At 35.4% G+C, this 26045-nt stretch overlaps 1 protein-coding gene across 3 annotated transcripts in view; it reads right to left on the bottom strand.

The window, feature by feature from the left end:
* CEP85L (centrosomal protein 85 like) overlaps positions 1-26045 on the bottom strand; it is a 147946-nt gene that overhangs the window by 117727 nt on the left and 4174 nt on the right. For all 3 annotated transcript variants that reach the window (XM_070376364.1, XM_070376365.1, XM_070376366.1), the window contains exon 2: positions 7790-7951. In XM_070376364.1, the coding sequence (XP_070232465.1) occupies positions 7790-7951 (162 nt within the window). The remainder of the gene's footprint in view (positions 1-7789; positions 7952-26045) is intronic.

Below are 26045 nucleotides of genomic sequence, written 5' to 3'. Positions count from 1 at the left end.
TGCTGTGAGGATTAAATGAGTTAACCTGTAAGTGCCTAGAACATGGTTAACAGCCACACAGCTGTTAGTTATCATTGCCAAATTGCCCTCTATAAAGGCTGACTACATATACTATTTTTTAGAGTACTGTTTTTCCCATCTTTGCTCAGACACTGGATATTACAGTCTATTTTTTTTTTAAAGGGGCAATTTCACTGGTGAAAGTGGTATCTAATTGTACAGTCTTTCACTTCACTATGACTGAGTTTGATCATCTTTTTGATGTTTATTGGCCATTTGTAATTTTTACATGAATTATGTATTTCTTTTATCTGTGAAATTTTTAAATTATTAAATATTTAAAATTTTATAGATAAACACCTATTTGGGTGCATTAAATAAGGATACTATTTTCCTGTTAATTTGATTACAAATATTTTTTTCCTAGTATGTTTCCTTTTATATTTAGTAGCTTTTAGCAGTGTTCAAAATTTAAATTTCTATTAAAATCTGTGTTGTATGGCTTGTTTAAGAATATTTCTAATGTAAAAATATAAAATAAATTTACTCCATTTTAAATTTAATTTTCTTACAGTTTGAGGTCAGGCTCTAATAACACTTTTTTTCAGGCTTAATCCTCCCTTACTACTTTGAAATGCTGTTTTTATATCATGTACTAAATTTCCAAATAACCATGTGTTTTTAAAAAGTACTAAGGTTGATATATGTGCTAGAGAAATCTCAATATCTAATAAAAATTATAAGTTTGTTTTCTTCTCTGATTTGTTGCTTGATTCTGTTGTAAACTGGTAGGAGGACTTTGATTCATTCTGTGTGTTATTTTCAAAGCATCGTGAAGAAAGCCCCCATGTAAGCCTGCCTAACCCTTGAATTCCTGGGTCTAACCCAGTCCTCGGCTTATCTCAATGGCTGGATTTCCGTGGAGAACAGAGCAATTCTAGGAGCCTCGGGTAATATGCCTTAGCTTATATGACTCATATCACAATGAAAAAAGAAAACAAACTCTTTTTTTAGAACTCCAATACAGACTTAAAAAATACAAAAGCCAATTACAAAGTATATATGGGATGATCCAGTTTTATTCTAAAGTTTGTGTGTATGTGAATAAACACAGAACAAAATATCTAGAAGAACATGCAATACCCTAATAACACTTGTGACCTCTGACAACAAAGCAAGGATCAGAAGACAGAAGATAAAGGGAAATTTTACTTTTCCTCTATTTAATGCTAAATGAATTCAAAATTTTCAAAGCCCATAAATTTAATACTTGAAATACAAATTTGCTTTTAAAATTATGGTCATATAAAATAAATTTACTTCATTTTAAATGTGCTTTTTAAAAATGTGCATTTTTCACCTTTTTTAAAATCATGGTGGGGGGAATAGAAAAAATACACACACTAGTTGACATTAAGGAAAAGTTTTACAATCTTTTTTTAATTATTTTTCTCTTTATTTTTTCTCATTTATATCTATATGACAAATTCTCTTGTTCAAGATCATTGCCTAAGTTCACAAAGTTACATTCTCCCCCTCTAAAACCCACTGAAATAACAGAAAAGTAATAAAGTGGAAACTCATGGCAATGAATAATATAGGACCATCAGCAATAAGAGATTACAACAAAATTTCAGAAGACAGAAAATTTAGTGTGGTAACTATTGAAAAAATAAGTCTTGGGAATGCAGCACAGGGAGTCCATCTCTCTGGGGAAATATCAAAGAGGCACCAATCTCAGAAATACCAAGTACAAAGCAGGCTAAAACAAGAATCTGTAACTGAAAGTCTCTCTATATACATATACATATATACACACACACACACATATATATATGCATCGTTTCATTGAACAAAATCGAGCACCCAGTACATACTAGTCCCTATACCAGTCCCTATTCTATGATACAAACAATAAATAACAAACCCAAATAACAAGCAATAAACAACAAATAACAAACCCAAAGTAAAGCAGGGTAGTAGGTACAAAGCTGTGACAGTGGCAACAGAAGTATCACTGTTTCAGGGAACCTTCCCAGGGAGGGAAAATTTGAAGAGACATGAGAAAAAGTAAGAGTCCGGGGAAGGAGAATAATCACTTTATTTATTAAAGTACTGATGGTAATACAAAGAAACCGTGCTAAGCAATTTAAAAGTCATATTATTAAATTTCCATAAGACTTTTAAAAAATATTATCTCCAATTTGAAGATGAAAAATCTCAGGCTCAGAGAAATGAGAATTTATTCCAGGTTGCACAGATAATTAACTGATAACAGGTCTAACCAAAGCTATAGCTCTTAATCACCATACTGATGAGAATAAATCATTTCATCTTTTGAAAACTAGTTTACTAACATCGTATAATATCATTTATATGCAGTGATCTAAAAAGAAATGATACAAATGAACTTATACACAAAACAGAAACAGATTCACAGACTTAGAGAATGAACTTGGTTACCAAGGGGGATGGGTCAGGGGAAGAAATAGGGAGTTTGGGATTGATATGTACACACTACTGTATTTAAAATGAATAACCAACAGGGACTTACTGCACAACACAGGGAACTCTGCTCAGTATTATGTAACAACCTAAAAGGAAAAAGAATTTGAAAAAGAATAGATAACATGTATATGTATAAAGCTATGGTTTCTCCAGTAGTCATGTATGGATGTGAAAGTGAACTATAAAGAAAGCTGAGCGCCAAAGAATTGATGCTTTTGAATTGTGGTGTTGGAGAAGACTCTTAAGAGTCCCTTGGACTGCAAGGAGATCCAACTAGTCCATCCGAAAGGAAATCAGTCCTGAGTGTTCATCGGAAGGACTGATGTTGAAGCTGAAACTCCAATACTTTGGCTACCTGATGCGAAGAGCTGACTCATTGGAAAAGACCCTGATGCTGGGAAAGATTGACGGCAGGAGGAAGGGCATGGCAAGATGAGATGGTTGGATGGCATCACTGACTCAATGGACATGAGTCTGGGTAAACCCCGGGAGTTGGTGATGGGCAGAGAGGCCTGGTGTGCTGCAGTCCATGGGGTCACAAAGAGTCAGACACGACTGAGCAACTGAACTGAACTGAAAACACTTTGCTGTATAACTGAAACTATCACAACATTGTTAATCAACCATGGAGGTCAGAAAGAAGTGATAATACTTTTCAAGTAATAAAAGAACTGTCAAACTAGGCAGTATTGTATACCTACTGAAACCATCCTTCAGGAATCAAGGTGAAACCAAGACAGTCTCAGTGGGAGAAAAACTAAGATAATTTGTTGCCGGCAAATGTATCCTAAACAACTGACTAAAGGAAATCCTCTAAACCAAATGTAACCAATAAAATGGAACCTTGGAACAACACAAAGGAAGAACACAGGAAGCAAAAATATGAGTAAACACAGCAGGTTCTCTATCTCCTCCTGAGTTTCCTAGATTATGTTTAACAGATGATATAAAAATTATAACACTGTCTGATGCGGTTATGGTTATATGTAAAGGAAAGAGCTGAAATAATTTTATTATAAATGGGGTACATAAAAGGATATAAAGGGAGAAAATGCTTCTATAGTCCAAATGTTAAAATGGTAAGCTATATATACATAAGCTTTTATATTATATATCCACATTATATATAACATATAATACCTAGAGCAACTGCTAGAAGAGCTATACAAAGAGATACCCTTTTAGAAATACTATAGTTAAATCCAGGTAGAATTCTATAACTGTTCAAGTAACCCAGAGAAAGCCAAGAAAGTGAAAACAAAAACAAAGAGAACAAACAGAAAATCTGAGTATTAATACATCAATAATTACATTATATATAGTCTAAATATACCAACTAAAAGACAAAGACTGGCAAAGTGGATTAAAAACCATGACCCAACTGTACGTTGTTAATAATGATTTAACTTTGAATATAATGTTTAGACAAGTTAGAAGTAAAAGAACAGAAAATATATACCATTTAAACATTAATCAAAAGGAAGTAGAAGATATTAAACTAGATAAAGTAGTTCAGTTCAGTCACTCAGTCGTGTCTGCCTCTTTGCGACCCTGTGAACCGCAGCACACCAGGCCTCCCTGTCCATCACCAACTCCCGGAGTCCACCCAGACTCACGTTCATTGAGTCGGTGATGCCATCCAACCATCTTATCCTCTGTTGTCCCCTTCTCCTCCTGCCCTCAATCTTTCCCAGCATCAGGGTCTTTTCAAAAGAGTCAGCTCTTCGCATCAGGTGGCCAAAGTATTGGAGTTTCAGCTTCAACATCAGTCCTTCCAATGAACACCCAGGACTGATCTCCTTTAGGATGGACTGGTTGGATCTCCTCGCAGTCCAAGTAGACTTCAGCACAAAAAAATTACCAGAGACAGAGAAAGACATCATGCAATAATAAGAGAGACAACCCACCAAGAATATATAGCAATCCTAATTGCATATGCACTGAACAACAGAGCTGCAAGATATCAAACAAAAGGTTATAAAACTAAAAAATTAAATGTACAAATCCATAATTACAGTTGAGACTTTTAATACTTCTTTTTTCAACAACTGAACAACTCAACAGAAAATCATCAAGGATATAGAAAAAAATCAACACCATCATCCAACATGATCTACTTCCTCAAAAAGACAAACTATTGCAACTCACCCAACATGAAAGATAATTTGAGTAGTTCTATGACTATTAGCACTATTGGTGCTGGAGAAGACTCTTGAGAGTCCCTTGAACTGCAAGGAGATCAAACCAGTCAATCCTAAAGGAAATCAACACTGAATATTGATTGGAAGGACTGATGCTGAAGCTGAAACTCCAAATCTTTGGCCACCTCATGAGAAGAGCTGACTCACTGGAAAGACCCTGATGCTGGGAAAGACTGAGGGCAAGAGGAGAAGGGGGTGACAGAGGATGAGATGGTTGGATGGCATCACTGACACAATGGACATCAGTTGGAGCAAACTCCGGGAGATAGTGAAGGACAGGGAAGCCTGGTGTGCTGCAGTCCACGGGGTCACAGAGTTAGATATGACTGAGTGAAGAACGACGACTATTAAGGAAACTTAATTCATGATTTTAAGGTATTAATATTAAAAAAAAAAAAAGAAATTCCTAGGCCCAGATGGTGTCACAAGAATTCTACTAAACATTTAAAGAAGAATTAAAACCACTCTATTCCATCTCTTCCAGAAAATAGAAAGAAACACTTCCCAATTCATTTTAGAAAGCTAGTATTATCCTGATATCAAAAGGAAAAATACTCCTACTTACAGATGACATAACTATCTACAGAGAAAAATCCAAGAAATAAACCCCCAAAACCCCTCTGAGAATGAAAGAGTGAGTTCAGCAATCTTGTAATATACAACTAACACACTGGTACCAAACTTGGACTATAAAATGCCATTTACATTCACTCTCCCAAGAATGAAATACTTAGCTATAAATCTAACAAAACATGTACTGGACATGTATGTTGAAAACTATACAACACTGGTGAATGAAATAAGATCTAAATAAATGGGAAAACATACCATTTTAATGGATTAGCAGACTCAACAGAGTAAAGATGGCAACTCTCCCCAAACTGATAGATGGACAACATAATTCCTATTAAATTCCCAGCAAGACTTTTTGTATAGTCAAAATTACTTAAAACTTACACAGAAAAACAAAACAACCAGAATAGCTAAAACAATTTTCAAAAAAAATTAAGTGGATATTATTCTGGTTTCAAGATTTATATTGCAAAGAAAATAAACCTCAATCTAAATCTCACACTGTGCAGTTAAGGATCAGCATGTCTGGGTTTTCCACACACTGCACATTCCAAGAAAGGTTTGGCCCTTGTCTGGCTCCTAAGATGTAACCTCTAAATTCTTGAAACACCCTGCCTAATAAGAGTGTCTTTGTTTACCTGGGGACCTTGGGTAACTCCAAGCATATAGTCTATGCTAATAATGTGATTTATGGTAGGAGTCTTGAACCACGTAAGGTCAGCTTGACTTCTCAAAGGCTGGAAACTAAGGTCATGCATACAGGCATTCAACCATATCAATATAACCTACCCACAGTAAAAATCCCAAACACCAAGGATTGGGCCTTGCCACTGTGTGCCCTCGCACAACACTGCTGAGAGAACTAATTACTGTCCACACAACTCCACTGGGAGAGGACAACTGGGAGTTTGGACCTGGTGTTTTCTGGACCCTGCCCTTTACCTCTCTGTTACTAATTTAAATCAGTATCCTTTGGCTGTAAAAAAAACTATAACCACTAGTATAATATCTTTTCTGAGTTCCAGCAAATAACTGAGCCTAAGAGCGTTCTCAGAAACACCCAAACATATACACATTATAAAAATATTAACTCAAAATGGACCACAGACTTACAGAATATAAAATGATTAAACTTTTAGGGGGAAAAAAAAGAGGAAAAAAGTAAAATATTCAAGATCTGGGACTAGACAAAGAGTTCTTAGCCTTGATCCCAAAAGCATGATCCATACAGGCAAAAACTGATACACTGGATTTACAAGCTTAAAAACTGTTGCTCTGCAAAAGACACAGTTAGAGGATGAAAGACAAGCCAGACTGGAAGAAAATGTTTACAAATCAAATAGCCAACAAAGGATTAGTGTCTGAAATATACAAAGAATACTCAAAGCTCAACAATAAAAATGGAGGAAATCCAACTAGAAAACAGCAAAAGATAAGAACATTTCAACAAACAGAACAGATAGATGGCAAATAAACATCTGTGAAAAAATGTTCAACATTTTTAACCTTTAAAAAAAAATGAGAATTAAAACCAAAATGAGATATCACTACATTCCTACCAGAAAAACCTAAAATTTAAAAACCAAAGAAAAAAACAAATAAATAAAAATCACCAAGGGCTAGCAAGGCTGAAGAGAAAGTTTGATTATTCATACTGATCTATTTACATTGTTGATGGAAACACAGTAGTCACTCTGGAAAACAGTGTGACGGATTCTTTAAACACTAAACGTGCAGCTCCCATACGACCAGCAACTGCACTCCTGGCCACTGACCACAGAGAAGCGAAGACGTATGTTCACACCAAACCTTATGCATGAATGTTTATAATAGCAGCTTTATTTCTAAAAGCCCCAAACTGTAAACAACCCAGACGTCTTTCAGCGGTTTAATGGTTAGGCAAAATGTGGTCTCTCCAATACCACCATTGCTATACAAAGAAAGGAACTATTAATGCACACAACAACCAGGATAAATCTACAGAGAGAAAAGCCAATTCCAAAGAGTTACATACTGTATGGTACAGTTTATAGGGTATGCTTGAAATGACAAACAAAATTACAGAAATGGAGAATAGATCAGTGGTTTCCAACAGTTACGAAGAGGTGGGAGGGAAAGTGGGTATGAACAGAATCAGGTATACTGTGGTGAGAGAAATGTTCTGTATTTTGACCTTATCAATGTGATACTGCAGTGCAGTTTTACAAGAGACCAAGGGGTGGGGGAGCAATGAGCTGAAGGTTGCATTAGCATCTCTGTACTATTTCTTTAAATCACGTGTGAATTTACAATTATTTCAAAATAAAAAGTTTAATTTAAAAATGAAGGAAGGAAAAACTAATCTGATCAGAACAATTTCATTTGATATACAACAACACTGAATATTACTAAATACTCAAACATTATTTTATAATTTTTTAGTTTGGAACAATAAGACATGTCCCTTGCTTTCTCAATTACAACCATTCTACAAAGCTTCATGTCTAACCAGTAAGAATTTAACTCACCTTCCACGCTGTCAGAACAGGAAGTTCCAATGCCAGTATCACCACTGTCAGAAGCTATACTATGTCTCCTGATATGGCTATTTCGCTGGTTAGATGGGACAGTTGTGGCCTGCCACAATGATTCATTACCAGGTAACCATGCTGATGAAGAATAATCTGGGCCTACAAAGGAAAATATGCAAAAAGTTAATAAATTTATGATGTCTATGAGTAGGTAGAAGACATCTTTTGGCCTTGTTAAAAAAAAATACAAGTAAGATAAAAAGCTTATTTTCTGCCAAAAATAACTCAAATAGATCAGTAATATCTATGAGTCACCAAATAAACTTACTTATCAGACATACACAAATTCGATGCTGACTTAGCTTTCTTTGACTGAAGATATCTGATTTCTGCTTACAGATACTGAACTTTTAAACACAGAACTACTGTCTGATATAAAATGTCAACTCTATCATCAATCTGTATGGAAATGTTAGTACTCTGCTCTGTAATATTTGATAGGTAGGCATCTGTGATCCCATATACAGATATTATCTGAGAACTAGGACTCAGGAAAAATCTAATCAAAGCATATTGCATGACAATACATGTAGAATGCACTTGTGGAAAGTCACTCAGTCGTGTCCGACTCTTTGTGAACCCGTGGACTATACAGTCCATGGAATTCTTCAGGCAAGAATACTGGAATGGGTAGCCATTCCCTTCTCCCGGGGATCTTCCCAAACCAGGGATCAAACCCAGGTCTCCCGCATTGCAGGCAGAATCTTTACCAGCTGAGCCATCAGGGAAGCCCAAGAATACTGGAGTGGTTAGCCTATCCCTTCTCCACAGGATCTTCCCTACACAGGAATCAAACCAGGGTCTCCTGAATTGCAGGCAGATTCTTTACCAGCTGAGCTACTAGGGAAGCTGGAAAGTCAAAACAATCTATTTTCTACTACGATAGCCTAACCACTTAAAATTTAAAATTATTTTGCATTATTTTAATTGATTCTATTTCTTTAGTTATCTTTCAATAAAAGTTTAACACCAGAGCATTTCCTGGCTCTTAATTTTCCCTTTTGAGTTACAATACATCTTCACTGTTCAGCTAATTTATCACTTTCAATGTTCTCTTAAACTTCATTTTCACTTATGTTGCCCATTTTTACTTAACTGACATTTGCCTTTACCTGATTTATCCATCATTTTACCTTCTTGTTCATTCCTTCTTATCTACAATGCCTCAAAATATACCATGGACCAGGGTCAATCTGTGAACTATTTACTACTAGCCTGTTAACAATTAGGAACAGAAATAAAGGATAAGCACTGAAAAATGCTTATAGTAATTTGAAAGCAATTTTAAATCTTGAAATTTATACAAAAGCTATAGCAGTACATATCTTTATTAATGTTCAACACAGTGACTCTAAACCTGAAGACTGCAGACTTATTTGTGGGTGTTAACAAGTTCTGTACAAGAATTTTAAGACTTCATTTCAATTATACCCTTGAAAAGTAATAAGCACATTACAGATGACCTGAATAGCTACCTTAAAGCAGACTTATTATCACATAATTATAATGCTCCCATTGGGTTTTATGTTTGCAATTGCAGTTGCTTCCAAGTAATGGAGAAATGACAAGGCACTTATCATCATGATGTGAAATAAGACACCTTTACAGAATTATCATGTTACATGCTATCGAAATTGGCAGGCAAGGAGAACTTTCTAGCAGTTTAATAAACTCAAGAATCACAAAATGACAAACATATCCAGACAATTAATCACCATTATTTTACCATATTTATAATAGACACTCTCTATATTAATATCAAAACATATAAAGAGATTAATAATAAAACCAGAATCTATTTTCTACCATATTAACCCCAACATTAAAGCTTTAGTTTTAATAAAATACTGTATCAAATTATTTTATTTTCTATTTCTATGCAATTTATAAATTAAGTTTGAATTAACTCAAGTTTAAAAAATGGTAGCCAAAGAAACACTTCCACCAGCTTTGAGGTCCAGAACAAGTGAAAACTGTAGATTCTACATCAGTCTCAAAACTGGGTTTATCTTAATTCATCTGATTAGGCACTCACATATTAAAGCACCAAGTGAAGGCGTTCTGTCACCAAAAGTGCTCTACTGTGATCTGTCTATTATCTGCACCAAACATCCCTCCTTTAAACAGTTCCTCAGGTATTAATAATATTCCATTTAAATGAACTCCAAGTCCTATCTAAACCATTATCAAAAAGGAAAAACAGCCCACTATTTTCTCTCCCAAGTGCAAACCTATTAGTTGGAGAAATATTTTTTTAGGAATAAAGAACATGGGCTTCCCAGGTGGCGCTAGTGGTATAGAACCCTCCTGTCAATGCAGGAAACATAAGAGACGCAGGTTCGATCCCTGGGTGGGGAAGATCCCCTGGAGTAGAACACAGCTACCTATTCCAGTATTCTTGCCTGGAGAATTCCATCCATGGACAGAGGAACCTGGAGGGCTACAGTCCATAGGGTCGCAAAAAGTCAGACACGACTGAAGTGACTTAGCAAGCAGATAAGAGCATAAATAGGCTGGAAGTACATGGAAATGGCGAATAAAGATATGAAAAGATGTCCAACCTTAGTAATAATGAAATGAAAAAGACAACAATGCTTCTATTTTTAGACTTTTAAATCATCTATAACATTAAATACCACTGGCAAATATTTGAAATACCAATGTCAAAGTGCAGGAAACGTCCACATACTTTTATGGGTACATAAATTGATAGAGCATTTCAAAATTAGAACATCTGAAAACAGGTATCTCAATTTCAACATGTACCTAAATTTCAACATAAGACCTCCTACTAGGAATTTTTATAAAAAAAAATAACAGAGAAGTATAATAATATACAAGCACAAGGACAGTACTTCTTTAAATAAAAAAATAAATGCCTAGAAACAAAACACTGTCTGTAAGTTAGTTGATACTACTTAAGTGCTAAAAATAATTTTATTGACCTATTTTTTTTAACATGTAGTGACATCCAAAACGTTAAGTATGGATGGGAGAAAAGCACTTGCTGCTTATATAGTATGCTTCCATGGCTGCAGAAGAGACTGTACATTTACACATACGGAAAAAGGAGCTTTCAGGGAGCTCCACATCTAAATGCTGATATTAACTACAATGTTTTACTAAAGAAACAAATAGAGAAACATTTACTCTGTCACTAGGGATGATAATGATGATGATTATACACTATCATCTTAAGAAGAAAATGCTGATTACTTTTACTCATTCACAGGCTACATCAGCATTTGATTCTGAAAGGAACCAGTTACAGAGCAAGATATGTAAATTCAACAGATTCCTGGTCAACAATTTTATAAAAGCTGCGGTAAGACCCCTGAAATAAAGGAAATACACCTGTTTTTAGACAATGTAACTATTTTGAGCAGTATAAAGTAGTGTTACATATTTAACCCACAACAACTCCACTCCATTTGTTGTTAACAAATCTTGACCCAAGGAAACCAATTGTATATAGAAAGGATATAAATTCCCCCGCCCCATGTACACACACAGACACACCAGTAATGGGGATAAAAAAAAAAAAAAAGAGAAAAAACCCACCAAAAATGATACAGTATTATCATCAGAAGCTAGGAAGATGTTCCTAGCTTAAATCATTAACTATTACCAGGAAGAACGGCTCAACAAAACATCTGTAAAAGGTCAGAGATTAGTATTTTCACCTTTGCAAGCCATCTGATCTGATCTCTATCAAAACTTTCACCACTGTCATAAAGGCAGTAGCAGACAAAAGACCAGATGTGGCTGTGTTACAATAAAACTTTACAAAATGATGAAAAGCTAGATTTGACCGAAAGGTCATAGTTTGCAGATCCCTGATCTAGAGTAAAAAAAAAAATTATTCTAATTTGTAAATATTCTCTAAAATTCAGCTGATTCAAAATGAGTAACTCTAGCCAGCATGTTAATTCATTCCTTTATTCAGAAGAAATTCTAGTTCATCCTAGAGCACATACCAGCGAGTACTGCTGCTCTAAATCTGAAAATTCATGGCAGCATTATCGAAATTTTCTGTGGACTACCAATACCAGTAACTTTTTGGATTTCTTTTTCCAGAATAAACAGTCTCAGTTTGTAATAACAAAGAACCTTTTATATTCTATTACAAGTTAATCACTAAAGGGAGGTTGCCTATAAGCTATACGCACCTTATAACGACCCATCTCCGGGAAACCTCCCAGATAATGAGCATTAAGGTAAAAAAACAAAACAAAAAACAAAAAAAAAACCTCTGTTCAGCTCACAGGAAACATCTAGGCCAGGCCCACCCTGAACAACTACAGGGAGGCTAACACATCCCCTCCAAAGGCTGATGATGATGTTGTTCAGTTGCTCAGTCGTGTCCAGCTCTTTGAGACCCCATGGGCTGAACCCACCAGGTCTCCTGTGTCCATGAGGCTTTTCCAAGCAAGAATATTGGAGTGGGTTGCCATTTCCTTCTCCAGGGGATCTTCCCAACCTGGGATCGAACCCATATCTCCAGAGTGGGTTCTTTACCACTCAGTCACTGGGGAAAGCCCCAAAAGCTGATGAGAACCACGAAATGTCTGACTTGACTCCCTCCCCACTGACTATAAAAGAAGCCTGAATTCTAAGTCAGGCCAGAGGATTCTATGGGGCATGAGCCTACCATCATCTGTTTGCTGGCTTTCCAAATAAAGTCACTACTCCTTGCCTCAACAACTCATCTCTTAATTTATTGGCCAGTTATATGAGCTTGGACTCAGTGACAAGCTTATTTGTATATTTTTTCTTGGGAGGCGGGGTGGGGAGGCATGCTGCTTGACTTATGAGATCTTAGTTCCCTGACCAGGGATTGAACCCAGGCCCTTGGCAGTGAAAGCCTGGAGTTCTAACCACTGGACCACCATGGAATTCCCCTGCATGGTTGAAAACTCTCTAACAACATATTAATGTGTATGATGATTAATTGTATGTGTCAACATAACTGGACAATGAGGTGTCCTCATATTGGGATGTTTCTATGAGACTATTTTTGGTCTTATATTTAAATTGTAGACTGAGTAAAGCAAATTGCCCTCCATATGTGGAAGGGCCTCCATCAAACCAGCTAAAGGTATGAATAGAACAAAAGGTTGCTGCCGCTGCTGAGTCACTTCAGTCGTGTCTGACTCTGTGTGACCCCATAGACGGCAGCCCACCAGGCTCCCCCGTCCCTGGGATTCTCCAGGCAAGAACACTGGAGTGGGTTGCCATTTCCGTCTCCAATGCATGAAAGTGAAAAGTGAAAGTGAAGTTGCTCAGTCATGTCCGACCCTCAGCGACCCCATGGACTGCAGCCTACCAGGCTCCTCCGTCCATGGGATTTTCCAAGCAAGAGTACTGGAGTGGGGTACCATTGCCTTCTCCGAACAAAAGGCTGACACACCCCCAATAAAGAGAGAATTCTTCCCATCTGAAGGTCTTCAAAACAGAACACTGGCTTTACCCTGTCCTTTGGACTGGAAATGAAACATCAGCTCTTCCTGGACTTCAGGCCTTTCAGCCTTCAGAATGAAACTCTACATTCAGCTCTCCCAGCTCTCAGGCCTTCAAATTCAATTTGGAACTAAACCATTGACTTCCCTGGGTCTCCACCTTGCTGACTCAGCCTGCAGATCTTGGGTCTTGCCAGCCTCCATAATCACATGAATAAATTCCTTACAATAAATCTACTCCTTAAGTTATATAGAGATAGAGAATATAATTTTTTTTTCTTGAGTGCACATAAAACACTCTCCAGGACAGATCATGCCTTATGCCACAAAACAAGTCTCACTACATTTAAGATTTAGAACATACCAAGCCATCTTTTCCAATGATAATGGTATGAAATAATTTAAAGAAGAAAACAGAAAGCTCACAAATACGTGGTGATTAAACAACATGCTCCTAAATTACTATGAGTGAAATGGAAATAAAAAAATTTCTTGAGACAAATGATGGAAACACAACATACCAAAGCTTATGGAATGCAAAAGCAGTTCTAAGAGGTAAATTTATAGTGATAAATGCCAACATTAAGAAAGCTCAAATGAACAATCTAACTTTATACCTTAAGGAGCCAGAAGAAGAACAAACACCAAAGTTAGTAGAAGGAAGGAACTAATTTAGGATTCTAGGCTTTCACTGCCATGGCCCAAGTTCAATCTCTGGTCAGGGAATTGAGATCCCACAAGCCGCGCAATGCAGCAAAAAAAAAAAAAAGAAGCAAGGAACTGATAAGAATCAGAGTAGAAATAAAGGAAATAAAGACTAAAAAAGACAACTGAAAAGATCAATGAAACTAAACGCTATTTTAAAAAGATAAGCTGACAACTGAACGACTATGGAAAAAACAAAAGCCTCAAATACAATCAGAAATGAAAAAGGAGACATTACAACTGCTCACATAGAAATACAAAGATTATAAGAAACTGCTGTGAACAATCATAAGCCAACAAACTGGACAACTTAGAAAAAATGAATAAACTCCTAGAAACATACAACCCACCAAGACTAAATCATGAAGATAAAGAAAATCCGAACAGACTGATTACTAGAAATCAATAATCGAAAATCTTTCAACAAAGATACATTCAGGACCAAATGGTTTCAATGAGGAATCCTACCATTTAAAAAATTAATACCAATTATTCTCACACTCTTCAAAAAAATGGAAAGGGAGAGAACAATTCCAAGCTCTTTAAGAAATCATTGTTACCCTATACTGAAGACAGATAAGCACACTACAAGAAAATCACAGGCCATCATCCCCAATAACATAGATACAAATATCTTCAACAAAATAATGGCAAACCTAATTCAGCAGTACATCAAAAGGACCAAACACCATGGTCAAATGAGATTTATTTCAAAGATGCAGGTATGGTTCAACGTGTGCAAATCAATAAAAGTGATATACCACATTAACAACATCAAGCACAGAAATCTATATCAATTCAACAGATGTAGGAAAAGTATTTGACAATATTCAACATCCTTTCAATATAAAACTCTTAACAAATTAGATATAGTGGGAACATACTTCAGCACAATAAAGGCCATACATAACTACCCACAGTTAACATCATATTCAACAGTGAACAGCTGAGGAGCAAGATCAGGAACAAGACAAGGATAGCTACTCTCATCACTTTTATTAATAAAGTACTGGAAGTTCTAGCCAGAGCATTTATACAATTATATAAGAAAAAGAAATAAAGGGCATCCAAATCAGAAAGGAAGAAGTAAAACTGTCTCTATTTGCACATGACATACTTCATACAAAAAACCACCAAAAAACCAAATCAGCAAATTCAATAAACTTACAGCATACGGAAATTAATACACAAAAATCAGTTGTGTTTCTATATACTAACAAACTACTGAAAAGAGACATTAGTAGTTAAGAAAACAATCCCACTTAAAACTGCATCAAAAAGAACACTTGGAAGTACATTAAACCAAGGAGGTAAAAGATTTGTACATCAAAAATTAGAATACACTGAGATGAAATAAAGTGAAGAAGACAAAAGTGGAAAGATATTTCATGCTCATGAATCAAAAGAATATTGCTAAATTGTTCATACTACCCAAAGCAATCCAAATTCAATGCAATCCTTATAAAAATTTCAAAGGCATTTTTTTACAGAAATAGAAAAAAAAAACTAAAACCACAAAAGACTTTGAATAGCCAACTCAATCCTGAAAAAGAACAAAACTGGAGGCATCAAACTTCTGATTTCAAACTATACTATAAACCTATAGTAATCAAAACAGTATTGTCATTTAAAAAGATTCACAGATCAATGGAATGGAATAGAGAGCCCAGAAATAAACCCATGCATACACAGTGAATTAATTTACTATAAGGGATCCAAGAATATACAAGGGGAAAGGACGGACCGTCTATTCAATAAATGGTGTTAGGAAAACTGGACAGCCACAAGCAAAAGAATGAACTATTCCACCATCTTACGCCATACACAAAAATGAACTCAAAATGAATTAAAGACTTGTACATAAGACGTAAAGCCACAAGACTCCTAGAATAACTATACAGATATGCTCCCTAACATTGGTCTTGCAATGATTTTTTGGATTTTGACACTAACAGCAAAAATAAATGAATGGAACTACATCAAACTAAGGGCATTCCAGGTGGTACTAGTGGTAAAGAACTTGTCTGCCAATGCAGGAGACGTTCAATCCCTGGGTAGGGAAGATCCCCTGGAGGAGAGCATGGCAACCCATTCCAGTATTCTTGCCTGGAGAATTTCATGGCAAGAGGAATTCTGGCAGAGGAGCCTGGCAGGCTGTGTCCATAACGTTGCGAACAGTTGGACATGACTGAAGCAACTGAGCACAGCATGGCACAAATTAAAAAGCTTTTGAACAGTTAAGAAAATTTAAAAAAGAGAGAGGAAGAAGGAAAAAGAAAAGACAATCTATGGAATGGGAGAAAATATCTGCAAACCATATATCCAATAAGAGGTTAATAACACAAAACATACAAAGAACTTATATAACTCAACAGCTAAAAACCATCCAAATAAACGATGATCTGAATAACATTTTTCCAAAGACACATACACACAACAGAATATTATACAGCCATAAAATGTAAGGAAATCCTGCCATATGCAACAACACGGATGAACCTGGAGGGCATTATGCTAAGTGAAAGGAGCCAGACAAAGAAAGACGACTAGTGCACGGTATAATACATGTGGGATTAAAAAACAAGAGTTGAACTCAAAGAGAGTTGAATGGTAGTTGTCAGGGTCCAAGAAATGGGGAAACTGGGAGAGAATGGCAGGGTGTCTTGCAGTTATAAGATGACTAAGTCTTAGAATCTAATGTAGAATACAATGACTACAGTTAACAACACTGTGTAAGCGAAATTTGCTAAGAGAATAAAACTTAAATGTTCTCAACTGAAAAAAAAAAAGTAACAGTGAGGTGATGGATATGTTAATCAACTCTAATCAGAATCCTTTCACAATGTACACACAAACCAAATCATCACTTTTTCACCTTAATACATTACAATTTATCAATTATATCTCAACGAAGCTAAAGAAAAAAAGAATCCAACATTTGGGAGAATGGGTCTTTGGAATGTTCTTTAAGCATTATTTCTAATAAGGAACTATTACAAATAAACCCCAAAAGGGAGAAAGGAACAGAATCTAGGCCATTAAAATAATGAAGATATAAAAGTCTAAAATGCTTATATTATCAATCTAAGTAAGATATAAAATACAATAAATGGGAAATTAAAAAATAACCTCAGATTTCATATCATCTAGGAATTCTCTGAACTCGTTTTTTTGCCTGTTTCTAGCTTAGCATTCACTATATCAAATTAAAAGTTACCTGTGCAAGTATCTGTCCTCCTTCTAGACTGTAGTAATATTCACTAAGGGCAGGGACGAGTGTTCCAGACTTGACTCAGTGCTGCAGCCAGCATATATACAGCAAAGAGTCAAACAAACAAAAAATGCACAGAGCAACTGGAAAGAAGTACATCAAAATACTACTTGCAGTTTTTCCTAGATGGTAGGATTATCAGTAATTTGACTCTTATGCTTTGTATGATTACTTTAATAATCAGAAAAATAGGTTTTTTTTTAATGCTTAACCCCACCAATAACAAACCAAATAATTTAGTTATTAAGTACCTCAGCGATTCTATACCTGTGCTAAGTAACTATTAATGAAAGCCTTTGGAGATATGTTTTCCTGGAAAGGGTACTCAACTTATATGGCCTATTTTGGAACAAAATGGGTACATTCTAACATGTAAATCAAAGTACCATAACTTTTTAAAAATTGTTCAAAAATTCAAAATTACATATTAATGTTCATAAACTGAATTAGATTTCTACATTTAAAAAGAAAAAAATTTCTTCAAATTCAAAATAAAGAATTTAGAACAGACTGGTTCTTTGTTTTGGTTGATAGCTACAAGTCTGTATCAATAATACCACAATTAATTTAGTCCAGTAGCAGAAACAAATTAGGAAGCTTTTTAAAGCTGTAGGAGAGTCTACCAGGGAAACAAAGTAACTCAAACATTTTGACAAAAGACTGGTGCACTTTTCATAGGAAGGTATTCTCATCAAAAGAACTTTAGAAAAAGAAAGCATAAGTCCAATCACGTCAGACAAATTATTTGATCAGTCAGTGGGGAAAACATGTCCTACTCAGAATAGCATCTTATTCCTTTAAATCAGTAAGACATTTTAATTTACTTATGATAGTATCACAATGCTCTTATTTTTGCTAAACTTTTCCTTTTAAAGGAACAAGAGATTCATTCAGATTTCCCAAAATGGCAGAAGAATCATGAAATGACCAAATTATCTATAGAAATTGATCTCCTCCAGGCTGCATTCACATTTGTCTTCTCCTTTAAATATAACTACAGTTTTTTTAAAGGACACGGTATTTTATATGCCTAGAACACTGGAGATAATTAACAAAATGTCATGATTAAAATAACATTCTAAGCTTTAATTCAGATTGAATGAATTCAACTTGAGAAGAATGACATGCTGTATCTCTAGTCAACATAATCCAGAATCACAAAGCAGTCAGAACTAGACATGACATGAATACGCTTACCAAGTGATATAAGGAAAATTTTTTCACCCAATTGTTATAAGACTACACTACTAAAATGGGAGTTACTCAATTTCTAGATATGGGCACTTTAAAAATAACTTAAAATAAGGCTCAGTGATCTCTGAAATAAAATCTTACCTAGGTCCTATCATATTACAGTAACTGAATGACTATGTAGAATCTGCTCTCCCTAGAGAAAAGAGCATTTCTATAAGAACAGCAAAAATTCCCAAGACACCGTGCATTGGGACTTCTCTTTGGAAGACAATATGTTACATTTTTTAACACCAATTTTGATTATTTTAAATAGAATACTAAATACATTAAATATTAAATGTCCAGTATTTAAATACTAAATAGAATATTAAATATTAACTTATTTAATAACTATTAATATTTCTCACACTGGAAAAAACAGGAAGATGAACATCAAATGAATAAGTTATCTATTATATATTCTTTCTGAAGCTTCTTTTCTAAATCTGGAAGCAAAAATTCATACAATATCAAGTCTTCCATAATATGCTAACATAACTGTAACTGCATTTAGAAGAACTAACCTTACTGAATTTTAAAAATGACAACACTAAGCCGAAAAACAAAAATTGACAAAGCAGATTTATAGTTTTAAATAAAAAGCTGAATATATAATACAAACCATGAATACAAAGTACAGTGTTTTTCTTAAATGCAGGTTATCACCATTCAGTGCATTGAGACCAACTCTTTTTAATAAAACAGAACAAAATGGAAAATATCAAAGCATATTTACCCTTATTTGACATAAGATAAACAAATCTCATGATATAACATCTCTGAAATGTTAACAAGTACAAAGCACTTCTGCACAAAGTTCAGAACAGTAGCCTTCAACTGCCCCATTCTATTATCAGTAGAAACCAAGTTAAAAAGAAAGAAACCCAGGGAACACAACCAAAAACCTTCTTTTCCTTATCTCATATGTCTAATCAGTTTCTGAACCTCTTCAGTCCATTTTAGACATATTCACTGAATTACGTCTCTCCTCTCCTTCCCACTGTCACAGATTATGGCTTCTGGCTCAACTGCTAGACAGACCTCCTGCTGCGGCGGCTGCCCAAGCCAGCCTCTACCCTACTATCAGAAAATACACTTACATCATTCTTTTGCTTACAAAAGTCTGTGGGTTCCTTACTGCATATTAAATAAAACTCAAACTCCTTAACTTTGGCAAAGTTCTTCATCAACTGGCAACCTCATTTTCTAACACTTTACAACTCCTACCTCCCCAGCTCCAGCTCCCAACACTCTATAGCCGCACATACCTAACCACTGCCTCCAAAGAGATCAGGTCCTTTCTGACTCCAAGCTACTTCTCCTCTCTCTCTTCTTTAAGAGTCTCGATTCAGAATTAACTTGCTCTAAATGTTTTCTCTGATTCTTTCAGGGAGTATTAAAATAACTACTACTTTGTACTCTCCCAATATATCATTTAAAATACCATAACAACATTTACTAATCTATATTAACTCATATTTATATGACTTTCTTCCTCCTTACCAAATAGGAACAGTGAAAGGCAACTTTTTTTAGTCTCTAGCACAGAGCTGCACATTTAAGACAGGGTCTCAATAAATGCAGTGTTATAACCACTGGGTAACCAATAAATGTTCCTAGTATAAAATAAAATTTTGGAAGGTTTATAATTAGATCTTAAAAATATTCTTTCTTTTAGAAGGATTAAAACAGGGTTGGGGGGTGGGTTGGTAGTCTATTTTAAAATCCAGGAAATTTTAAGCTATCCCTTGAGACAGTGTACATTTAAGCATCTATTTAAAGATCAGTAAATATTTTCCAAGGCAGCTAAAAAAAAAAAAAAAAAACTAATAATTAAAAGTGATTTGAGGGGCTGTTGGCCTAAATTTCTAAAAAATGGGGGAAAACAATCTTCAAAAATCATAAAAGGCACTAAAAAAGTCACCAAAAAATTAAATAGAAGATTAAAACACAGAAAAATATCCACATTAATAGTAATCAGGAAAAGAGAAACAGAAAATCCACCCCACTGGAGAATACCTAGGTAAAGTGACAAAAAGCTAATACCATAGAGGTGTCTGTTATTCATCCCACTCTTCTACTTCAATTCAGTACTGTTTATCTCTAGGGTAAGTGACTCCAATTACCTTAATTTTTCTTTAATTATAGAATTAATAGCATAGCATAGTGGGAAAAAATGTGGACTATGAAACTAGACTGCCTGGGTTCGAGTTATGTACCACTCTCAGAAGCAGTGAAATCTTGAGTAAGTCAGTTAGCCAATCTGTGCCTCCATTTCTTCATATGTAAAAAGAGGAGAAAAAATTATAGTGTCTATCTTTTAGAGCTATTGTGATAACTGAGTTAATATGCAAAGATATTTTTCAAAGGGCTAAACATAAAAACAGACACATAGATCAATGGAACAGAATAAAAGGCCCAGGAATATTCTCCTCAATAAATGGTATTGAGAAAACGGGACAACCACATGCAAAAGAATGAAACTAGACTTTATCTAACACCACATATAAAAATCAACTCATTGGGTTAAAAAATGTAAGACTTGAAACCATAAAAGTCCTAGAAGAAAACACATGGGGTAAGCTCCTTGACATCAGAATTGGCAATGTTTTTTTTGGATGTGACATCAAAAACAAAGGCAACAAAAAGCAAAAATAAAAAGTATACTACATCAAACTAAAACGCTTCTGCACAGCAAAGGAAATTATCAACAAAATGAAAAGGCAATCTGTTGAATGGGAGAAAATATTTGCAAGTCATCCATCTGACAAGGGGTTAATATCCAAAAGAGAGAACTAACTCACACAACTCAATAGGAAAAACAATAATAATAATAATAATCTGATTTAAAATGGGGAAAGGAACTAAATAAATATTTCTCTAAAGAAGCTATACAAGGGCAACAGCCATGTGAAAAGGTGATTCAGATCACTAAGTGCAGGGAAATGCAATTCAGAACCACTATGAGATCTTCATTCCTATTAGAATGGCTACTATCAAAAACATAATAACAAGTGTTTGCAAAAATGTAGAGAACAGAGAAACCTTGTACACCATTGGTGGGCATGTAAACTGGTACAGCCACCACAGGACAGTATGGAGGCTACCCATACTGAAACTAAAAATACAACTATCATATGATCCAGCAATCCACACTTCTGGGTATACATCCAAAGAAAACACAATCACTGTCCCAAAGAGATATTAATATCTACATCCCCCACCCCACCCCCACCGTGTTCACTGCTGTATTATTTATAATAGCCAAAACACAGAAACTACTAAAGGGCCCATCAACAGAGGAATGACTAAAGAAACTGTGTTTGTACAGAATGGAATATTATTCGGCCACAAAAGAAGAAAATCCTGGCATTTGTTGCAAGGTGAATGGACCTTGAGAACATCACACTAAGTCAAATAAATACCCAGAGACAAATGCTGTATAATCTCATTTACACACAGAATCAAAACAAAACTCATAAAGACAGGCAACAGACTGGAGGCTTCCAGGAGCAGGGAGTGGGAGGGTGGGAGAAAAGGATGAAAGCCGTAAAAAAGTAGAAACTTCCAGGTATAAGATAAATAAGTTTGGGGATATAATGTACAGCATTGTGACTATAGTTAACAGTACTATACCATATATTTGAAAGTTACTAAGAGAGTAAATCTTAAAAGTTCTCATCACAAGGGAAAAAAACTATTAATATGTGTGGTGATGGATGTTAACTAAGCTTATTATGGTAATAATTTTGAAATATATATATATTTCATTCACTATATTGTATACCTTAAACTAATACAATGTTATATATCAATTACATCTCAATCAAACTGGGGGGAAAAAATCCACCTCAATTTAAGTTAATTGGCTTTCCTGCATTTAAGGATTTCAATAAATTGAAGTTTAAATAATTAGCAGCTAGTATTCTTTGCATTCTAAATATAAAAATGATATCTGGAAGTTATTCATTAACTATTATTATTAAAACTACTATTATTAGTATTAGTACTAAAATTATTAATAAAACTAATTTTTAAAAACATTACCACCACCAAAGTTATAACACTATATAGTCTTCAAATGTGGTTCTAAATTTTCTTATTTGCAATTTGAGTATAACAAGGAAGAGCTTTAAACTAGGTTGGTTCCAGCTGAGGTTAAAATTAACTCAATAAGGCCAAGATCAGATGAAAATAAATGGTTCACCTTTCACGTAAAAAGTGTGAATCCAAACCAGTAATATTCTCATCATGTAAGACAAGGAACTCAGGAGGGTTAAGGTAGCAAACAATATAGGTAAGACTATCTCTTTCTATGAAAAAAATTTTATGTGCTTGTTGATTTCATATGTGGAGAGGCCACAGATATCCTATCTTATATTCTGGTTACATGAAATGCTGTATTCAAAACAGTATTTTTGGAGCTATTTGGAATGAAGGCCACATAACTAATTTAGTCTCTCAAAAAGCCTTTGTTTCTATCTATAACCTGGAAAAAATAGGTATGATTAAAAACTAGTAAGAGGTTTTTTTAATAAAACCACTATAAACAGGAGGGAATATAACAAGTGGTATTCCAGAGAGGTTTACCTCTGTCTTTGAATGCAACTATTTCATAATATCAATTAATAGAGAAAATATTCTACATGGTAGCAAATTAAGTCCAAACTTAAGAAGGATCATCAGCACCCAGGAAGAAATAAACGTCCCAATAAAAATAAACACTGCTAAATAAAGTTGCTAGACCTAATGAAAATTCACATAGCCACTGGTCTCCAATGAAAGCAGAGTAAGCTCATTATTTCTCAGTCTTTAATTTTCCAATACTTAAGAGCCAAAACTAAAACAGAACTTCAGTTTTAAAACACTCCAAAATAAAGTTTTGACAAAATTTATAAAATTACACCCCCAAATTTAAAAACTTCATTTCCAGTCAAACTTCTCAGTACATTATTCTTAAAAGGAGATAGGATGTGCAGAATTAATGAAAAAGCTTCAAAAAAGCTTCAGTAATGTCATGATAAAGCAATGTTCATTGACTGTGATCTATAAACACACGATCTCTGCCTCTACACGACAGTAAAACCACCTTATAGAAAACTTTACACTTTACATGATACGTAGTCCATGTAGTCTCTGAGGTGGTTGTTTCATCCCATTCTTTCAGAAGGTTAGTCAAAAACTAGAGTTCACTTCAGAATTCTGAACTTTAGTACTGAAACAGCATCAATAAAGCAATGAAGACATCTACTATATAAAGAGGGCATAAAACTTCCTGATCTTAAATCTACTCTCTTTAAAGTAATTTAAAATCTCTTTAAAGTAATTTAAAGCTTTACCCAGTTCAGATGCCCTGGGCAGAATCCTATAGTCAAGATTCAGCCAACTGTTCAGCGTGAGGAGTTCCAGGAGACACTACCCCTAGTTTCAAAACTGAATGTCCCAGGCAAACCCAAACACTTGGTCACCCTAGCCTGATTAAGTGGTAAGGGCAAAGAAAGCCACCCAAACACTTACTAAGCACTTATATACCAATCCTATAAATCCAATAAAATGGGCTGATTGGATTAGAGGATCTTTAATCCCTACTAGTCTAAACATTTTAAAGCTCTCACTGAAACTAGGCAGTGGCACTGATCTATTCTCCCTGTCACATCTTACTTGGCCTCTTGGAAGCATGTGACTCTGACTCTTCCAGAAGGTTAGCTTTTGACTCTTGACTCCTTCCTTCAGTCTTCTCTCCTCTGGAACATTACACTCTCCCAGTTTCACTCCTACTCACTGGTGGCTGCTCCTTCACGGCCTCTCTGTGGCTGGATCTTCTTCCTCTATCTGACTAGAAAACGTTAACCTCTGCTGTCTTCTGGATACTCTATGTGATCGTGTTTAAACACCATGTTCAAACTCTCTACCTCCAGCTCTCCCACCTCCCCACTGAGATCCAGACTTCTATGCCCAACATCTCACCTGAACCTCTAAAACACAACTCAAACTCCATCCGGGACTAAAACAGAACTCTTAATTCTACTTACTCCCTCACCTTCCCCACCTTACGAAATGACACTACCATCCATTACAATTACTGAAGCCACCACTAAGACTTCATCTTTGATTCCTCTTTTCTTCATTTGCCACCTCCAAGCCATCTGTAAATCCTGTTAGCTCGATTTCTCAAGTATATTCCAGACTCACTCTGTTCTCTCCAGTCCACTCTTACCACTCTAATCCAAACCATCATCTTTCACCCAATAACTGCAGTGACCTATCAACCAGTTTCTCTGCTACCAATCTTTTCTGCATCCCACCACAATTTCCTCCTCCCACGAAACAGCCAGGAGTGATCTATCAATGCCTAACGTCTGCTTCATCTCCCCAGTATGTAGAACAAAAAACAAGGTCTGCCTTGCAGTAGCACTCAGTGTGCTAAGTGAAAGAATGAACAGTCATCTCCCTAACCATCCAAAACTGCCTTCCCCTCACATAGAATAGAACCTAAAATTCTTTCAAATTCTTACAGGACTCCCTCACCTCATATCCCTGGTCACTATGCTCCAGACTCACTGATATTCTTCAAATTCCCCAAATTCATTTCTAGCCTGGAGCTGTTTATTTACCCTCTGCCTGAACACTCCTGCCCTAATGTCTGGCTCCTCATCACTCAGGTCTCAGAGCAATGTTACCTCCTCAGAGAGGCCTTGTCTACCCAGATCCACCCATCCTATATCATCTCACTCAGCTCCCTTTTCTTCATAGTACTTAACATTAGCTGAATCATCGTTTCTGAAACATCATAAGCTGAAACTTACAAACCGTTTCCTCCCTACTAGCATGTAAGTTCCCTTGGAGCTGGGAACGTTCCTGTTCAATGTTGCACTCCCAGAGGCCAGTACAATGCCTACCACACAATACATACTGAAAGAATGACTCAAGTTTACCAAGTAGTTATGTACGTGCCAAGCACTATGCTAGGTAACAATGAATTTTTTTTAAAGAAAAATAGAAAATGCAAGTAAAATATTAGTATGAAGAGCAATTTGATGTTCTTTTATGTTGATCATCCTCATTCTTAAAATGACCGTATACAATAAATCCCACCCTGTAGAATATTATTTTGCCAGTGTAAATATATATATCCTTAAAGTAATAATAATTAGCATATCATTATACCTTTAGAAGGTATCTAAATGATTGCATTATTCACTTTTAATACACAATTTGAGGGAACTAATTAAGATAAAATGCAGTAAAATCTGAGAGCCTTCATTTCATCTTCTCAAGTACACACAGACACATCTGATCCAGTCAGGAAACTTGAGACTGTAAAATACCTTCTGTTCTCAACATACAGAAACATTCACAACAGAGGCTGTCAACTCACCATTTATTTCCTGGCCTCAGATTAGTTTACCACCTTCATCAAGCCAAGAAGCTATCAGTAATAATCAGGTTCATTTCACAAAAGTCATTACTAAAGCTGAGATTAACCACTCATCCCTGAAAGCCTATTATAAAAGAACATGCTCAA

The sequence above is a fragment of the Bos mutus genome, chromosome 9, assembly GCF_027580195.1.
Source record: "Bos mutus isolate GX-2022 chromosome 9, NWIPB_WYAK_1.1, whole genome shotgun sequence".
Classification (NCBI taxonomy): Eukaryota; Metazoa; Chordata; class Mammalia; order Artiodactyla; family Bovidae; genus Bos; species Bos mutus.
Note: the sequence above shows the minus strand (reverse complement) of the source record. Positions and strands in the feature narration are given on the sequence as shown.